The sequence below is a fragment of the Styela clava genome, chromosome 1 (genome assembly GCF_964204865.1).
Source record: "Styela clava chromosome 1, kaStyClav1.hap1.2, whole genome shotgun sequence".
NCBI classification, from domain to species: Eukaryota; Metazoa; Chordata; class Ascidiacea; order Stolidobranchia; family Styelidae; genus Styela; species Styela clava.
Window position 1 is genome coordinate 30,689,798 of NC_135250.1, and position 19,427 is coordinate 30,709,224.

Here is a 19,427-nt window from a genome sequence, read left to right on the forward strand (position 1 = left end):
AGCTGTTAAATGGGAACAGAAAAACGACTAAAATATTCCAGTGATTGGGTCTTTTACTTTCCGTCGTAAGACGATGAGAGCACATTTTTGGACAGAAGCCCGATTAGAGCGAAAAAAATGCAGAACTGATAGAGAAAAATATTCTTTTTTTGACATTTCATCCCGGCCCGCACCCCTCTACCCCCACTGCTACCCAACACCACTGATTACTGCTTATTAAAACGTCATTGCGAGATTCTGATTTACATCCGGTGATAAGACACCGCTGATACCCAGAAAGCGAAACTTGTGTATTCAATGACGACCATATGAAACGTCAGTGCACGCACTTGAGTTACGTACAAAGCCAATGAATTTAGTTGGGGTCAAGTTAACTGAATTTAGACATATATGCATCACCATACCCGACATGAACGATAGGCGTGGTTCATCATATGATCATCAGACTTTCCTCTTCCCAGGGATAAACATGAAAATCTTATCATATGTAGACAATTGAGTCGTCTCTGGCTGATGCGTGAGACGACTCATCGGGTTAGTCATCTTAATAGCTTGTGATTTAGAAATCCTGCGTCACAGGAGTTCACTCAAAATTGCATGAAACTCGATTAATGATGAATTCGCAAGCGACCATACTGTTGCCCAGACCTATTATGACGCGGTACCGTTTTCAATAAGGTAATTTGCTCCAAGCAAGGTCACGCGCACTCACTCAGAAATAAAAGGAGATTGATTTCTGAATGGCGTAACGGGCGACCACACTAAAATGCCATGAGCTACTGGAAGCCAATGCCACATAGCCAAAGTTCTTGGATAGGAAAAACGAAATGAAACATAAAATGGTCAATTCGCCTGTCGGTAATTTTGAATTTTTTTGCCATCCAAGTCTCCTCGAAGCTTTTGAACTTTTTTTTATATTTATATATACATACATAGGGTGTCCATAACGTCTTTAATTTGCAAAGGGAATTTATCGATACCATATATTATTTTGGCCCTCACAGATGTATTAAATGAAGTGAAAATACTTGAACAATTACTGATTAAAAAACAACAAGCCTGGTTAAAATATATTGAGAACTGACTTCATAGCGAAATTGAAATTGTAAAGGGATTTTTTTTCGAAAATGCATTGTGGAATAGTAATAATATATTAATACCCCACCAACAGACAGCAAATGCAACATTGTATATTCGTAGCTTTACTTTATTTATTCATTAATTTGAAATTTATAAAAGTTTAAATAAACGCTGTTGCACTTTTAAGAATGATCAGTAAATTTAAGAAAAATCCGGTACTAAATCTGAAATAGACTCCTTTTTCTCTAATCGTTTTTCCATCTCAATCAAACGACTGATGCCAGTTACAACCATTTGCACAAGTTGGACTTCGCTTTTCCCAATGCGATCTGCATTGCTGTAACAAAGAAAGAATTTTTGTTACACAAGTTTGGTTAACTTCAGCAGCGTTGCAGAGTTGGGGTGTGCAGTACTTTTGAAATATAGGGGTTTCACGAATTCAATGCAAAAAGTAATTAATTTAATCGAATGGGTTCTCAACCTTTTACTAACTGCGTACCACTTTTGTGTTGTAAAAAAGGACTGAAACCAATGGACAGAGGATATATTCACTTGGCTAACACAGACAGTCTCCAAACTCGTAAACGTAATAGAACGAAAATATTGGAAATAAAAATTAAATTATACCCTAACCTGGTACAGACACTACGGGAGTACCTAAAAATGTCCAGTTACCTGATATCAAAAATGCCACCGACGGCTTCCGTATCCACTCCACCGGTGCCTCGTTTCTGCAGTCTCATTGCCACCAAGATCTTTTCAAATCTTGGGTCTTGAGAGAGGAGAGGTAGCTTAACGTGGACTCCTGCACGAAGTCCTGTGCCCAGATTGGAAGGGCAGGTTAAAATATATCCCAGATTGTCTGAATGCATGAACTGAGTGCCTTGCTTTTTCATCTCTTGTTCGACCTGGTGAAATACATGTTCTTTAATTGTAATGTTTTTTTCTATGTGAGATAAGATTGCAATGCTTACATACAGACAACGTTCCCTCTAAGAGCTTGACTAGTTGCGCGAAATAAAAGGCCATTTGAGCTATAAAAAAAGGTCTGCGCGGAAAATTAGGTGCCCACTCAGCCAAAGTGTAATAAAGTGGGTTGTGTTGATTCGAGTTCTAGGCCTTCCACCGGAAATATTTTCGGTTTTCAAAATCTCATAGCTCAATACGTATCCCCTCGTCTGCTCAGATTTACTATTTTGAAATAGTTTTCCTGGAATACCTGTTTCGTTGCTTAATCGCTATCTGCTCAGAATAGGAACTCGTCTATAACTAAACTTCGATTATTGAGAACAGCGGCACAACTTAACAAACAACTTAAAACATTGATCATGAACAAATGTCTACAAGTTAACACAAATATATATCGACTGGTGAACCAGACGGATAGGTGAAATCGGATGTAACAACCCGTAATTTGAACCCACGACAATTGCACCAGCATACTATTGCACCTATGGAATTTTTTTTTTTACGGATATTCAAACCCATACTAACTCTAACCCATGGATTTTAGCACCCGCATATAGATTGAACCCGCGGATATACACATGGGTTCAAATGTACATGGGTTCAAATGTACGGTCACCCGTCACAATACGCACCTCAGTCAATCCTCTGCAGAACCGTTCAAACACTGCTCTCATGTTTCCGCCTCTCTGCATCGATATAACACGAGTATGATCTTCTTCATTTACCCAGACCAAGAAGTTCTTGCGTTCGTTGTGAAAGATGCCTGGGGAAAAGCAATGAAGATTAATAAATTATTGAAATTATCGGAAAAACAAGCGACCCAGCCCACAGGGTGTTTCCACTTTGTTGTGCACGAATTGTTCAAACATGAAGGGATTTTGTAACCACTAATCAAAATAACACTATAAATACCACTGAAATGATGAACTGGGGCCATGAATGCTAAAACTCTCCGGAAGGCGGCCATGAGCCATAGAATGTTGGGACCACTGCCAAAAGCGATTATTGTAGGCCATTTCACACACCGTTACACACGTAAATGCCAACAATTCAAGCGTATATTGAAGCATAAATCAATATGATTATGAAAGTAACGATACTTCTGATTTACTGTACTTACGGAGTTTGGGATTGAATTGAAATAGATTAAGGCTGTCGTACTTTTTGTACAGGAACTAAAACGCCATACTGAGGTATGACGTCACATTACACGTGACGTCATAAAAGCAAGTCTAAAGCAACACCATACCTCTGCCATCAGGCCAGTCCCGCGCCATTCCAGCGCAAGTTAGAAGAGGAGAGACAGGTTTATCGAATAAGAAATGATCGTCAATGAGAGCCTGCTGTTCTGCGTCTGTCATTGACTTCAAAGCGTAATACTTGCCTCGAAGATCACCTGTGGAATGAAAGTAATGATAGTTTTTTGGTTAGGTATGCAGAATCAGTGGTATTGAGGTCGTCGATAAGAACATCGTGCTATGTCTAAAACGAACTGAAAGTTCAAAAATATTCGAAAGAGGTTATATTTGTTTTGGATCTCAAAAATAATTTAAAGTATTCCAAAACCGTCAAAAAACGCTATAAAACGTGCAAAAAGCGTCAACAAACACCAAAAACACGTTATACGGCACAAAACCCCCAAAAAAGACAAACGTGCAGAAACTACTGAAAAAACGCTGCTATGTGCAAAAACGTGCAAAAAAAACTAAACGCAACACGCAAAAAACACTAAAATACACGCTGTTATGTGCAAAACAGTCTGTAAGCGCCAATAAACACGCTAAAACGTGCAAAAAACCGTCAAAAAAGTCTAATAAACACGCTATAGCTCGCAGAATAAATTAAAAAAACAATTAGAATGTCCAATAACGTCTGACGCTAAAGCAACCAATACACAGGCTAAACCGTGCAAAAACGTCACAAAACACGATAAAACGTTCAACACAACGTCAAAAACCACATACGAACGTGCAAAAACCGTCTAAAACCACCAATAAACAGGCTATACTCCCTCGAATAATAATAAAAAAAAACACTTCTCTCAGAAACAATGTCAATAACCTAACTCACCACATTTACTAACCTTTTAAATTACTCAAAGCACTGACAACTATTCTCTCGACTTCGTTTCTTTCTGCTCTATTGCAAGCTGGTGGAAGTCGAAAGCCACGAACACTCCGTCCCGTACGGACTCGGGATGAAAGCACGTAGCTGTGAAGTAGAATGAATTTGAATCCGTATTTTTCGAGTTATGAATTAAAAGCGGGATTCGTTTTTTTTATATATGGCCGTTTACAGAGCTTTCACTTCGAATAACTTCGTGGGTTCGCAGATCGAAACCCCCCTTTAAAATTATAAGAAAAAGAAAAAAAATCTGTATCAAAAATTCTAGGTATGCCCCTGTCGAACAAGACCAATAAAGGCATCTGCTGTCAATCCTGCAAAGATGTACTGTTATTTGGAAACACACTTTAGAAACAGCTAACATAATCCATACTTACTTCACGTCGAGCACTGCTCCTTTCAATTTTGTGTGATCCAAATCAGTAGGATGTTTCATTGAATATGGATCATAACCGTTCATTCGCTCTTTAATGACGGGGTAGAAGAGGTCTTTGAATACCTAGAAATAAGGAAAACGTTACTTTTAGATTCTTCCTACTTTTAGTTGAAGGCTCAGAACCTTGTTAAAACTTGAGTGAAAACAAACTCAAATTCAGGTAATTAGTTTCGTCATGCATGAAATGAAATTGATCAATTTTTAACACAATTGACGAAGGGACGCAAAAGACGGCTTTTCAGACGTTTCGGTCTAATACATGTTGAAAATCAAGGATCGTGTTGCTTTGTTAGCGTTAGAACTTTTAAACTCGACTCCACATTTATTCACTGTAATAACACAAAAAGTATTGGTATCGTGAGCGGAAACGTCCGCGGGCCGAAACATCTGTATACCGTGAAAGAATAACAAATATCAGCGACACCATGTTTTTTTATGTATTCATTCTCTGTATTATGTTCATGTAGATTGTAAACTAGGATTGAGGGGCCATGCCCCCTTCCCCCCATTAAATTTTCAACATTTTTTTTTTTTTTTCAAATGCACTTTTGCGGCATTTGCAGAAAGGCGAAAGTTCTTGCGTCTTTTCCGACAACAGTTTACTCTATTCTTAAACAATTTAACAAAAACTGACTTTTTAAGACTAGACTTGACTCAGTGTTTTACTACTCGACGCGACTTAAATTCATCTAATTTGAAAAACGTCTCACCTCATAACTTTCTTCATCTCCCGCTACAAGGCCAACTGTCATAATGTATGGATGGCCAGGGTTGTCCACACCTGTTTGTATACATTGGTCGAGGGTGACTCCGTTGGGTGTTATTGTGTTGCAGTATTTCGCAAAGATGCTGTTCAAAAATCAAAAAATCAAAGACAAAAAATGAATACGTGCAGCTTGCTCAAAGTATTGCGAAGCCTTATGCGATCCCAACTACGCGGATCCCAGTCTAAGTCGAAATAATGGCAATGGCATAATCATAGCCATGGAAAGCTGCGGGCGTTCCTCCAACTTTCAACATTTTTTTAATGCAATTTTGAGGCATTTACAGTGAGATAGTAATTCTTGCGACTTTTTCAGCACCATTTTGCTCTATTCTTGAACGATTTACTGAAAACTGCTATCAATAATTCTTTCACCAAAAGAACCAACCGAGATAGATAAAAATGCGCGCTTGTATGCCTTTGATAACTTAGACAGCAAAGTAAGTCTGCAGAGAGATTCATTATACAATAACTGGTCTCTCCTTAAAATTTGGTCTGGCTACGCTCTTGGACAATGATCAAAAATTCAAATTCAAGTCTGAATTTATCTGTTAGCATTTTATTATTTATTTTAACTATGTCACCATTAGAAAAGGGTACTTTACGAGTTTAAGGCAGTTTAATAAAATATACACTCTAACCTAAACATGATAACACAATGGTTAAATTTATCATTTACACCGAAATTAGTGCGGCCGTAAAAAAGTGCTGGGCCCACCGCGACCGCCTATGTCAGGGTGGTCCAAACCCAGGCCCGCGGGCCACACGTGGCCCGTCACTTCATTATCTTTGTCCCACGTCGCATTCGGAGAGGAATCAAAAAATTGCATTTTTCGTTGTTTCGTCATAAAATTACCCAAAAAATCTTTTGTCATATTGTTGCATCACTAATGTCACTGAATTTATTAATGTTATGGCTTGCTGAGGCAACTAGCGAAGTTAAACGAGCAAAGTTCTTGGCACTATTGTGGCCCGCGAACAATGCAAAAGTAATTTTGTGGCCCGCGGAGTTGCCAATCTTGGACCACCCTGGGCCCTATGTTGAAGCGGCTCAAAGCCGTGACTGTGACTAGTGGATTCCAGGTAGTCCAGCATAACGGGAACTTCACAATTTTTTTGGCTTAGAAATTTTGTTGGTTAGTTTTAATTAGGGTTGAAATATTCTGACTAGTTAATTGATTCCGACTTTGGGAAGTTTTTTTTCAATTATACCCGAAAATGAGTATTGCCATTGTTGCTGCGTTTCTGCCATTTGCCTAAGCGCTAATGTCCTGTTTTATTTCTAGTTTATTAGTGCATCTTGGTAATCTGGAAAGTGCGTTAAAGTCATCTTAACCTAAGGTCTAACTCTAACTTAACGTAAAGTCGTGAGGCTGTAACTAAAAACTATCTACCCTATTCTGTAACTCTCATCTATTCTGTCCAAATACTACTCATTTATATTACTTTATACGGAGTTTAATTAAGTCTTGGTAAATCGAAAAATCTCACCCTTTTGTCAAACAATTCGCCATATGGTTGCTGTGCTTCGATAAGTCCGGGTAATTTTTAATTGGATCATTTAGAAAGGTGACATCTTGCTTTTCACACTTGGTTTCTCCGCCACTGACGAATTTATTTACAATATAGCACCCAAAAGCACCACCTCCGAGGCACGCTGCTCCGATCATTAAATCTTTGCTCGAAATACCCGCGTCGTCAGCCATTTTTCGCGTTCTTCAAAAGCACTTTGTCTTACGAAATTACGTTTTATTACAATATTTATAATTTCCCTAATACCTAACCTATTGCCCTAAAAGAACTAAGCCCTAAATTTCTGAAAAAAAAAACCGACAAGAACTCAATAACATGACTCTACGAAAATGACAACTTCAACTAAGCTTCAAATTTATTTCATTTTTATTTATTTTCACTTGGCGACACATTGTGAGTAAACAATAAACATTATTGTGATGGAATAATTATTTTTCGACGTTCCTGACAACATGCCAGAAACAGACTTGTAAAATTAATATTTACACCAAAAACATTATACCTATTTTGAAAATAATTTTAAAAATATTTTAAATAATTTTTTTGTTATGAATAATTACCAAATAATGATAATAAACTAAGAAATTATCTCAATTTATACCCGCGAGTGATTTTTCGTTGTCTGGGAAACGCAAAGCTTACCGATATCGGCGCTCTTGAGGTATAGTGTTCCCATGCATTTGTGACTATTTTGTCTTGAATATAGTTCAAATTTAATTAATTTCAGATGAATATAATATACGTTCTTTAATCTATGTTTATAATCTTCTGTTCAACGGCTATATTTAATAATGCGAAATAACTCGTAAACTCAATATTTAAGAGATACTTACAGCGGGGAACATTACCGGCCAACTTGTTATTTTGATATTTTGTTTTTGCCTGTAGTTTCTTTCACAAATAGATAGGATAGGATTTACATATTTATCCCGGGGGAGAGGAAAGCCGATAAGATGGCTTATCCATATGGCGAACCACGGCCTCAAATACTCACTATTTAGCTTGAAAAGTAAAAAGTCCAGGGGATAAGATGATATACTATTAGTTTGTGAGTTGGTGAAAGGAGGTAGTCTATTACAGTATTCAGGTATTGTCTGACAATCCAGCAAATCCCAAAGCGAAAATGTAGGCTAATGGGGATTTTCATACTCTCACCTGGAGAGGAAAGTTAATAAGACAGCTTAACTATATGCCGTACCCCAGCCTCTCGTCCTATTAACGTACATGACGCAGTGATAGGTACTGGAGTATGAATAGCTAGTTCTGTCAGAGGCATGGACTGAAGGTCCAGCAGGTATCGAACCTGCAAACATACTCAGGGTAATCAGAGCTGTGTTTTGAGTAATAATAAATTTTTTATGACTATTGACTCTGTCATTTTAACCATGATGTTTAAAATAATTGCTAGAAGTACTTGTGGTACTTAACTACATGAGACCCAAATGTTGTTTATGAAAGCTACTATGACTGTCCCATCCTTATCTCACGCCTGTAGTAGAGTATGAAAATCTCATCTTATTCACTAACAAAAGTGACTGTTTCTATCTCTGGTATGTTAACCAGACAAGAGTTTGTGCGTCCCCATACTGCATATGATTAAGCAGTATTATTAGTTTTCTTCTCCTGCTGCCTAATTAAGTATTGCTCATTCTTTTCTGATAAAAAATTCACAATTTTTTTGTTTTTCGTCACTTTCACAGATTGGTAATTAAAATAAAAATGAGACCTGAGCCACCACCTAAAGCCAAACCAATAGAGAAAGAAAAAGATTGCATTTTATTCAGCAATTCACCAATCGAAGACGTGAACCATGCAAAAAGTTTCTGGAAATCATTAACTCTCCAACCTCCACTGGAATCACGATTAGTTTCCGCGGACATACGACAACGTTTACGAATAGCAACACCACCGAATAAACCGCCCAAAAAAACAAGAAGATCCACAACAACATGGGAGGAAACAAAAACAGCGGTGTTTTTACACAATGCTTATCAACAAGACAAAAAAGAAGTTAAACAGAAGTACAGACAGCTGATGCTTCAAAGGGAAGCAGCCTTGAATCTTCTCCATAAGCAAAGACTCGAGAGGCTCCAGAAAGAATTAATCTCTCTTCCTTACAAACCCGCACAAAAAACTTTTGACAATAAAATTGAAGAAGACTATATATCTGATGAGTTAGAGTGAATAAAGATGGTATTATTATCAGTGTTACTTGTATCATCAGTATTGGGGAATTGTTCGTTACCTAATATATGTTTTTTCATAATTTTTTTTCTGCGCTTTCTCCAAAACAGGACTCTTAATGAGCAAGTTGCTGATATGCAAGGAGCTTCCATTTAGATAAGATTTGTAAGGAGTTACTATATTTAGAAGGTTCAGATTTTCGTTTCTGAATTGTCATTCTATTGTATTTTACGTCCATTTCTTTCAAAAATAGGAAGGTCCTGTACAAGTAGGCACTGTACTGATACATGAAAAACTGCAATATCTGGAAGGCCCAGAATCTTTCTGTATGTTTAGAATTGTTTACAATTCGAGTTTTTATGAATATTCTAACCTTTACTCTAAGCCAGTTGTTCTCGAAGGGTGGGGCACACCCCACAAGGGGGGGGGGGGGATGTAGAAAATTTTTGAGGGGGCGTGAAGCTAATTAAAAATAGAATTGTTTGTTAGTTTTGATCTTGCCCGCCTTATTTTAGATATTCACATTTCTTTATTGTTTAGGGCAGGGGTCGGCAAACTGCGGAGAACCATTGAGCTAGAGCAGGGCTACTCAACTATTTTTATCGAAGGTCCGCAAACAAAACTTCAAAATTATTTGGGTCCGGTCTTTCCAGAAATGATATTTCAGCATCCTTAAACGAGCACTTCCTCGACCGACTAATGATTAGTAGCAAATTAAAATTGTTTATTATGGTGTTATAGTTCTTTTGGTATATATTCAAAACTATGAAAGTCATTTTATAATAGGAAATTCAAAAAGTGGGGCTAATGATCCAAAATAAATAGTTAGGTGCGGTCCAAATTCCAATACTCGAAAGGTTCGGACCGCGGTCCGCTAGTTGAGTAGCCCTGGTTTAGGGATTGCGATTTCATCCACGTGTTTTCAATATGTTTTTGAAATAAAACACACTTTCTACTTACTATCTCTTATTTGTAGCTAGTTATTTATGAGGCGGAGTAAGAAATTTGACAAATTCCAAAAAGGGGAACAGGGCTTAAAGAAATTTAAGAACCAGTGCTTTAAGTAAAGCTCTGTGGAAACACCCACGGACAATGTTCCCGCTAATTTTTGTAGTATGTGTGCGCAGAAATTTTGGGGTGTGCGCACTTTTTTGGAAATGACTAATATTTTTGCAAAAACCAATGAAGAAATTTTGGCGTTTTGGGCAACAACAAACTTTTTCAACCTGCCAACCGAGAACATTGTTACATTACATCGAAATACGTCTGTGCGCAGTAAATCTATGCGTGTGCACAGCCTCTGAAAGCTGTGTGCGCGCACACCTTAGAGGGAACACTGCCTACGGACATGTTAGGAATCTACAGTTTTTACGACGAGTACTTCAATCTTTCATGTTCAGCATGGTCTGCCTAATCCAGGGGTGGGCAACTTCTCTAGTCGGCGGGCCGGATGTGGGAAAAGGAAGTCCTCGGTGGGCCGGATTATAACATAGATGGTATTTAATATCTTAATCGCATATTCATTCGCTAATGCAAGGAAGAAAGTTATGAATCGCGTTTAAAATAGAGAACAAAAAACAAATAATTAATATATCATAATGTACTAAAGGTGTAATAATGTAATATCATAATGAACTGATGTACAGTCAGCGGGCCGGTCAAAATCTCGTTGCGGGCCGTATGTTGCCCACCCCTGGCCTAAGCTATTACACCCTGGGTAAAGTGAAGCATGGATTTTGAACTGGAGATGTGTAATCAGCGATACCAATACCGTTGAGTTTACGTGAAAAGTCACTGTATTAGCAATGATTTAATTTTCGATGTTTAAATAAACTGTGATTCGTTCATTTTGCTAGAATTAATCTAAGGCCATACTGTGAGACTTGTATTTGCTCAGAATGAGTTGGCCTGAAGCTCTATATCTATCTTGGTCCAGAACATATCATCAAAGCCATTGTACACGCGACTTTAAACTGAACTATACGTTCTACCAAATAAAAATCCTAGCATAATTTCATCTACACAATATCGTCAAGCATATATATTTCAATTCATTTTATTTCACAAAGACAAACATGGATGATAAGACGGTGTAAAAAGTGTTTTCTCAACCTTCTTTGGAATCAAAACTACCTGAAATGTGTCAGAACTTGCTACAAATATGTCAGTAATATAATAATGTGAAAGTAAGCATATTATGGTCCGCCGCAAGCCCACAATATATCGCTCAATCAGGTGCATACCGACATCTATCGCAATAGGATTGGATCCATACCATAAATTGAAATAGTGAATTGCAGCGCACTACAATACTCGCTTAAGGTATAGTACAGGGTGGTCCAAGGCTGTTGGCTCCGCGGGCCACAAAATTATTTTTGCATTGTTCGCGGGCCACAATAGTGCCAAGAATAGGTAAAAAGTTCAAAACAAAACCAACACTTTTATTGTACAATCACATAGTTATCAGGCTTAGCCATTCTAGGCTAATAGAATCTGCATTCGATTTTTAGTTTTCTATTACGCCTATATTGTTAGCATATATTCCTGACCAAAAAGTTAGCAAGCCAGATAACAATTTAGAATTATCAACTTTGCTGGTTTCCCCAGCTAGCCATAAAACTATTTAATGACATTAGTGATGACAATATGTCAAAAGATTTTTCTGATTAATTTTATGACGAACCAACACGAAATGAGATTTTTTGATTACTCTCCGAATGTGACGCGGGCCACAGATAATGAAGCGGCGGGCCCGCGGGCCTGGACCTCCCTGGTTATTATATCACAGTCTTGTGCAGTACCTCACACACTCACAATTTACCGTAATCATATGGAAAGCCATAGCTGATGCTGGTTTTAGGAATGGGAATGCAGGTAATCAGTTATTAGTTTTAGATGCATGAATTAGGTCAGGGGTTCCCAAACCAGGGGTCGCGACCCCAAATTGGGTCGGAGTGATAAATAGGTAGGATCGCAACCAGGTCATGGGGTCGCTGAGGTATGGTAGAGGATGGATGTACAACTCATCTAAGATTTGACAAACCATGTTAAATTTAGCAGTTTGTACCATGGCTTAATGTAAAACAGGCCCATAGGCATCACTATATGCTTTTGTTATTGAAAATGTAGGTGTTTATTGTGACATCACTGTTGGGTTCCAGCTTATTTTACTTATTACCACCACATGACCAAACTCAAAAGTTCAGTGAAAGAAGCTCTAAAGTTTCATGAAAAATATATATAGCACTGGACACTTGAAAGTTGTCTTTGGGGTCGTCGTGAAAAAGCTTGGGAACCCCTGAATTAGGTTAATAGAGTACTGTATGTCACAAATTGCTATGCATCATGACAACTCATCATTTACAATTTTCATACCTATCTCCAAAAGAGGAAATAAAACACAGCCTCTCGTCCAGTTACCAGTCGATATGGGAATTGGAATGGTTGGCCAGTTATTGATATCAGACACATAGATTTGACCTCTTGTCAGGAATCCCAGATTAAGAATAAATGCCAATAAATTTCAGTGAATTAAAGCTTGAAATCTATGTTCAATCACATGCAGAGACTTTGGTTTGACTAACTTTATCGAGGTACACACGGAAAAAAATTCTGACCAAAAAATAGAAAAAACATCACAAAATGTCAGTGCAGATGATAGGATAAAATCAAGCGTTGTTACATAATAAAGCAGAATAAAAAAGATTCAGACACACATGAAAAACGTGTTTGATGAGCATAATTAAATATTATTGTGACCCGAATACCACAAGCAATTCAGAATTAAAACAAGTCTGCTACCATATATGGTGTGCACAAGGCAATGGACGTTTTAGGTTAAAAAATCAGAATCAGCACTTTCTGAAGGAAGAATTTTTTGGGTGGAATTATAAATACATTTGCTAACAAAATTATTTATTCTAAAAATATAAACTGTACTACAGAGATCTTAAACATCCAAATCTGATACCATAAAATTCTGAAGAAATAAAAACAGTATTATAATTATTGTGGATGTACTTTTGTTTGAAAACAATCGTTGACATTGTCAGGGTATTGTGATGTAATAAATGAAGATAAAATAACGGTGATGTATGAGTAATAATATAAAATAACATAATTTTAAAAACAAAGCAAAGATACAAATAGGTTCTAGCAGAAATGAGACTTCACTACTGATTTGTCCTCCCCGGCGCCGAGCTAAAAAAAATTTGGGACAGAAGAATTGCAAGCAACTACTGATATAGTAACATACACAAAAGCGAAACAAATGAAAATTTAATTTACAAAATATTTCATTATAATGGGGAAAAAGTCTTTGTACGTAGGCGTCAGCACAAACGTTGTCTAATGAGTGTAGTATATTATTCATGGTATTATTTGAGGTTTGTTTTATTCAGAAAATAGATAAGAGCGAACAGAACAAGCAGTTACTGGTATGTAAGGAGTTACAATTTTTGTAAAAGGATGAAATCTCACTAATTTGTCTTTGCCCACCCAGAGTGAAGAGACGAACATGGAATTTGAGCCACAGATTTTTGACCTATGATGCCAGAATAGTTAAATTAAAGCCCCACAGCTTGGCTAAGGGGGGTACAACAAGGGGGCAAAATGCGGCTCACAAGGAAGAATTGTGTGGCCTGCGGTGCAGAGCCAATTTTAAATGGTTGCAGCCCTCGAAACGAGTTTTTAATTTAGTTTAATCTGGTACGGGCGGTATCTCCAGATTATTCTCTATGCCTTATGACGTTACAATGCCAAAACAGCTAGCTTGTGCGAAGCGAACAACACATGTCATGAGGTCAATAACTAAAACTTTGGTGCTCCCGAAGTATGCGAACCAAGATGGCGGACATCGGAACGTAACAGGTTAGGGTTAGGCGATAATTTTTTCCCAATTTTCCTTATTTTAGTCCTATTATCAGTTCAAAGACTAGCCAAGAGCCTCCCGTAGTATTTATACCTAAAATTATGGCCTAACCCTAACCTAGTACACATATTACATTCCGATGTCCGCCATCTTGGTTCGCATACTTCGGGAGCCCCAAAACTTTTATGCTACAAAACTACTACAAAGCCTGTTAGATAAAAGTGCGGCCCGCGGTTTCGCCCAGTTATTTGTATCTGGCCCTCCTGTATTAAAGGTTGTACACCCCTGCGCTGGGCCTCGCGCAGATAATTGTAGAAAAAAGACATCAGAAATGAATTAAATATTCCGTGGCATTCAAAAATAGCTATATTCGATAAAGCTTTAGGAAATATAGTGCAGTCTGTGGAGAAGTGCCAATTCTGTATTAGGTAGCATTCACAAATAGTTATTTTCGATATATCGTAGCAGATTCCTTTTTTTCAAGCATAATTTGAATACACTCTGTTTGGGATAATTTGCACATAACTGCAATATGTAGGTTAATGTTACAAGCATTTTTAACAGTGTGGAAGTGCAATCTCTCTGCAGCAAATTGTGGCAAAAAAAAATTAATTAAACTGAGCAACAGACAACTATCATAAAACGTCAGGATGATAACATAATATTAAAAATAAAATAATAGGTCGCTACGGCAACTGTCTTGATTCAAAGTCCGTTGCTATGGTAATAATAAAGATGAAACAGCTCATTATAAAACAGAACACTTCGCTTTGTCTTTGAATGGGTTTGCTGACGCAGAAATTCCGCAAACGAGTGGGTCATATTGAACATTGGTTTCGCAAAATGCCATCAAATTTTCCGAAGCTTGTGAGACCTGTAGAAAAAAAAAAATTTTTATCCTGTACAGACAGAGCTGTTGTGTGGGGGGGATTGAGATTTCATTCAGATTTCTAAATATAACTCTCAGACGCGGTACGCAGTGCCAGTACACATTAACAAAAATTTCGACTTGGATCTCTGGGTTATAGAAAAAATAAAAAAACTAGGAAATCAGGTGTCTTCTTATTTCTAAGAGATTTAGCTTAAAGAAAGGTCACGCGCACTCAAAAGTAAAGACGAGAATATCGGTCGGAGACCGAAGACTTATCGATCAGAGGTTAGGGGATCCCCCAAAACAGCGCTCTTACTCCATAGTGACACCGTGTGTCCCATCACCAATTAATTAATAACTCGCTAATTATACGACATAATTCATCGAAAATCAATAGGCTTTTGATCCGAACTATGATGAATGCACATGCAAAATTTGGAGCTTTCGTGAGATATCGCGTGTATCTAACAGACAGACAAACAAACAAACAGACAAATACCTATCAACATACTTACCGATCTTAAGATCGATAAGTAATAACTCATCTTCCGACAAAGTTTATCAACATGGCTGTGCAATCGGGCAGGGGAGAAGCCAGGAATTTTCAAAGAGGGATTCTGAGATTACTAATTGCCAAGTTAAGTCCAATCAGCTGGCGGCTACAGCCGGAAAACATAATTTTTCAAAGAGTCTTTAGCCTTGGGGTCTAAAAAGCGTTCCAATCTACGAAAAATTGTATGATACGCAAAGTTTCCCTCTGTTTAAACATTTCAAAAGACGTGTTTCAAGTTGTCAAGTTAAACCGAAATTTCTGGTGGCTACAGCCGGAAAACATGAGTTTTCAAGAGTCTTTAGGTCTTAGGGTCTAAAAAGCGTTCCAAACGATGAAAAATTTTATGATTTTTATGCAAAATTTCCCTCTTTTTTAACATTCCAAAAGACGTGTTTCAACCCGCATTAGTGTAGCTTAAAGAAAGGTCATACGCATTCATTTTCAAACAAAGTTTTTTTTTTGTGAGGCATCTTCACACCAAACAAGAGAGCTATGCTCAAATATATGGACACGTAGCGCCACCCAGTGGCAATAATTTTGATGACGTCATAGCGAAAAAAAAAAGTAATAGCCTTCTGGATCTTTAACCACTGAAAATATCGAAGCAATTGGTCCAGTATTCGAAGAGAAAAGCGATTTTTTAAAAATGGAGACGGAGACAAATACCAATACCAACAAAATTTTGAAACGATCGTTATGGCCACTAAACGTGTCCAATAAGACTGTAAAAGGAGTCATTTTTAAAGAATGAGTTACCGGTACTATTTATTGAATAAACAAAACCTTTCTCAGCTAACCCTGGGCTAGGCGATGGCCGCCGGTGTGCATGGAAATTTTGAACTATGACATCAACAGCAAGAAAATATTCTACGTTTGGCTAAATATATTTATATAAAATTGTTTTGAATCAGAGCAATTTATGATTCAAATATGGGTGGGGGGATTCATAAACACTCATCAAAAAGTCATTAGCAGTTCCCAATATACATTATCGTTTATGTTGGTTAGCAATATAAAACCAAGAGTCATCACCAATGGGTGAGATTTTTACTGATAGAGAGTAAAACAGTATAGCAAATATATTTGATAAATCCAATTTCTTCCAGAGGCAGAGAAATAATTTCCCAAAATTTAATTTAAACAACTTGCGTGAAATTGAGCTGAATAATAATTTTTAAATTTTGTGCTCTTTCCAAAAGATAATGAGAATATATTGAAACAAATTATTATCCAAATCGTTTCTTTTTCACAGCTTTCACTTTTTGACGTCATGGCAAGTGAATAAAAAAGAATTTTACTTTCATCAAATAAGCTGTTTGCAATAATGATCAAACTGTTTAAAATTTGAACTTTGGCTCAGACTCTGCTCTCCGACCTTAATATTAATAAAAGGTTCCATTACATTTGAACCCACGTACATTTGAACCCATGACAATTGCACCTGTATGCTATTGCACCTATGGAATTTTTTTTGTTTCACGGATAGTTGAACCCATACTAACCCTAACCCATGGGTTTTAGCACCCGTATATAGATTAAACCCGTGGATATACGCATGGGTTCAAATGTACATGGGTTCAAATGTACGGTCACCTTAATAAAATATTGCCAAAATCCCGCTGCAGACCTGGGAACAGATAGTGTCAACATTGGGTTCTACATTTCTTTATTAATACTAGATTCGAAGTCGAGGTTGCAATCTCAAAATTCCAGATTTCCAATGATAATTATCGATTTCAAAATTCTCGACAGAAGCTCCAAAGCATATTAAGAATTGGGATTCGAAGTTGGTGTTTGAATCAGAATTTTAGGTCAAGTCATCACTGCGATTAAGAGTCAAAACTTTTGTCACGCTAGAAACTGCGACTTAGCTCAGAGCTTGATGTAAAATCGTTGGACCTCCCCCAACTAATATAGTTATGAATACTCACACTCACTAATAAAAGTATTTTGTTTATGAGGCCCATTCATCTTTATCAATGTATACACCAAATTTAAAAATTCACAGAATTATCAAGCAAAAGATGGAAATAGAAATATTGATAGTAGTGAGGGTTAACTGATAAATGTCTAAATTTATAGCCTTCACATTCCGGAACAGACCGAACACTTACAGGTATCCTTGTTATATTCGATTCATGCTTTAGTTGTTCCACGCATGCTCTCATCTGCTGAATATTCGTTGGGGAGCTCATGGCCGCAAACCTGTGAATATTAGAAATCACACATGTAATCAGGTGATAACTTTATAAACGTAAAATTAGTAGATGCCCATTATGGCGCGCCGTGATGAGTGCTGGGGCCGCAACTCTAATTACCCTGCATGGGTTCGTATGTGCGGGATGATTGCTGGATTCCCCACCGCCGTGGAGGGGTCCACGTAAGTCGGTTACGGCTTCCTCCACCATAAAATCCATGCTTCGAGAACAAATAACTGAATAACTAATCCCATACTCGACATGACCTGGTAACCGGACAAAAAGCTGTATCGACCCTTAATTGAAAAATAATGTTCACTAAAATCCCTAGCTTCCTCAGTTTACATAGTTTCGAAACAAACAACACTTGTCCCAAGGAGTAGTTATTCCCGCAGAAGGTAGCTTTCTTGGAAATTGATGAGGAAGCGGCAATGAATTGTGAAAAAATTGAAAAATGACCAGCACGATTTTTGCGGTGTAACCATGGAAATGAAACCTCAATCGGGACATACCATGCACGTTACTAAGGTGACAGAATAACCCATGTAGAAATTTTCATCCAGATTGATTATCCGTTTAGACGCTACATCTAAACAGACAGACAGAGCTACTGAGAATAAGAGTCTCCTAGAGCGGATATCGAAAAAATATCTCTTACCTCTCTATTCGCAACAGGAGAAAATGTAGTCTGGGAGCAGCGACAGGGAAGCATGTAGGGGCAAGAGTATGGCCAGTCTTTTTCTTTCCTTTGCAATCCGTAGTTTTTAAGATTATACTATATTCAATACAACTAAAATATGTCTAAATTAAAATCTAAAATGGAATAAAAAATAGTTGAATTAGAGAGAATAAAATGTTTAATTCAATATGATGGCTCGGCAATGTGGAGCATTGTGCTAACTCGTGGCCCACTTTCGTTGCATGAAAATTCTGTGGCCCACTAACTTTCTCAGGCAAGGGAAAAACCACAAAAAAAACGAGACTTTTTTTTCCAAAAATAAATACTTTCACTTTAATGATTAGAATGAAAAGTAGCAGCATCATTCATTGCTACTACAATAAAAATTGGACTATAATGACACAAATGAAACCAAAAGTTTCAATTACCGTAGTAATTTTTTTTAGACTTGTGGCCCCCTTGAAAAGACTCTATGGCCCAGCAGTGGGCCATGGCCCACTGGTTGAGAACCAGTGTGCTAAGCGTTAGGAATATGCTCGTCACCACACCTCTGATTACCCTGTGTAGGGTGGTACACAGCTTCCTCAACCATCAAATCCATGTTCCCGAAATTACTGGCTAACTAATCACATACCCCACTGGTAACCGGATTGAAGGGATTTGTCATGTGATTACAATGTCTTATCTGTTTTCCTCTCCCCCTGGGATAAAATTAAGACTTCACATTTTATTACTTATACCTAAGAACAAAATAAAAGGCAGAATTTAATATTTATTTCGTTAATTTGAAATGAATTACGGTAGTGTTCATTACCCTTTTACTTTTTAAACCTACAAAATCACAATTAAAGCAACTTTACTTTACAAGTCTTGCTTATATAGAATAAACAAACATGGTTATAATATACACCTTAAATCAGTGCGAGGCCTATAGAAGCATGTCCCACTGCTAGGTTGCAGTGTCATAAAGCTGGCCCCTTTTTCAGCATTATAAATGATAGCTTTACTTCATGCACCTATGACAAAGGCTAGAATAGAAATAATGAAACAAATAACTTCAAACGAAAAAAATGCCGACATCAGCGAATTATACCAAATTAAACTCTATTAAGAGTGCATCATTCACATATTTGCAAGTTAGATGAAAAATAATTTCACACTTGATCA

The 19,427-nt window shown here is 37.4% G+C and overlaps 3 protein-coding genes across 3 annotated transcripts; 1 reads left to right on the forward strand and 2 right to left on the reverse strand.

Moving 5' to 3' along the window:
• Nucleotides 1–1,186: 1,186 nt before the first annotated feature.
• LOC120334886 (creatine kinase, testis isozyme-like) lies at nucleotides 1,187–7,223 on the reverse strand. Its single transcript, XM_039402403.2, has 8 exons — nucleotides 6,864–7,223; nucleotides 5,320–5,458; nucleotides 4,551–4,672; nucleotides 4,133–4,260; nucleotides 3,299–3,445; nucleotides 2,682–2,812; nucleotides 1,756–1,988; nucleotides 1,187–1,417 (listed from the first exon to the last, which is right to left on the reverse strand). The coding sequence occupies exons 1-8, from the start codon at nucleotides 7,076–7,078 to the stop codon at nucleotides 1,282–1,284; spliced, it is 1,251 nt and encodes a 416-aa protein (XP_039258337.2). The 5' UTR covers nucleotides 7,079–7,223; the 3' UTR covers nucleotides 1,187–1,281.
• A 1,363-nt stretch (nucleotides 7,224–8,586) lies between these two features.
• Nucleotides 8,587–10,591, forward strand: LOC120334933 (cilia- and flagella-associated protein HOATZ-like). Its single transcript, XM_039402451.2, has one exon. The coding sequence runs from the start codon at nucleotides 8,625–8,627 to the stop codon at nucleotides 9,087–9,089; it is 465 nt and encodes a 154-aa protein (XP_039258385.1). The 5' UTR covers nucleotides 8,587–8,624; the 3' UTR covers nucleotides 9,090–10,591.
• A 538-nt stretch (nucleotides 10,592–11,129) lies between these two features.
• LOC120334873 (guanine nucleotide-binding protein G(I)/G(S)/G(O) subunit gamma-7-like) lies at nucleotides 11,130–18,394 on the reverse strand. Its single transcript, XM_039402388.2, has 3 exons — nucleotides 18,240–18,394; nucleotides 17,498–17,588; nucleotides 11,130–14,833 (listed from the first exon to the last, which is right to left on the reverse strand). The coding sequence occupies exons 2-3, from the start codon at nucleotides 17,576–17,578 to the stop codon at nucleotides 14,708–14,710; spliced, it is 207 nt and encodes a 68-aa protein (XP_039258322.1). The 5' UTR covers nucleotides 17,579–17,588; nucleotides 18,240–18,394; the 3' UTR covers nucleotides 11,130–14,707.
• Between the last annotated feature and the right edge of the window lie 1,033 nt (nucleotides 18,395–19,427).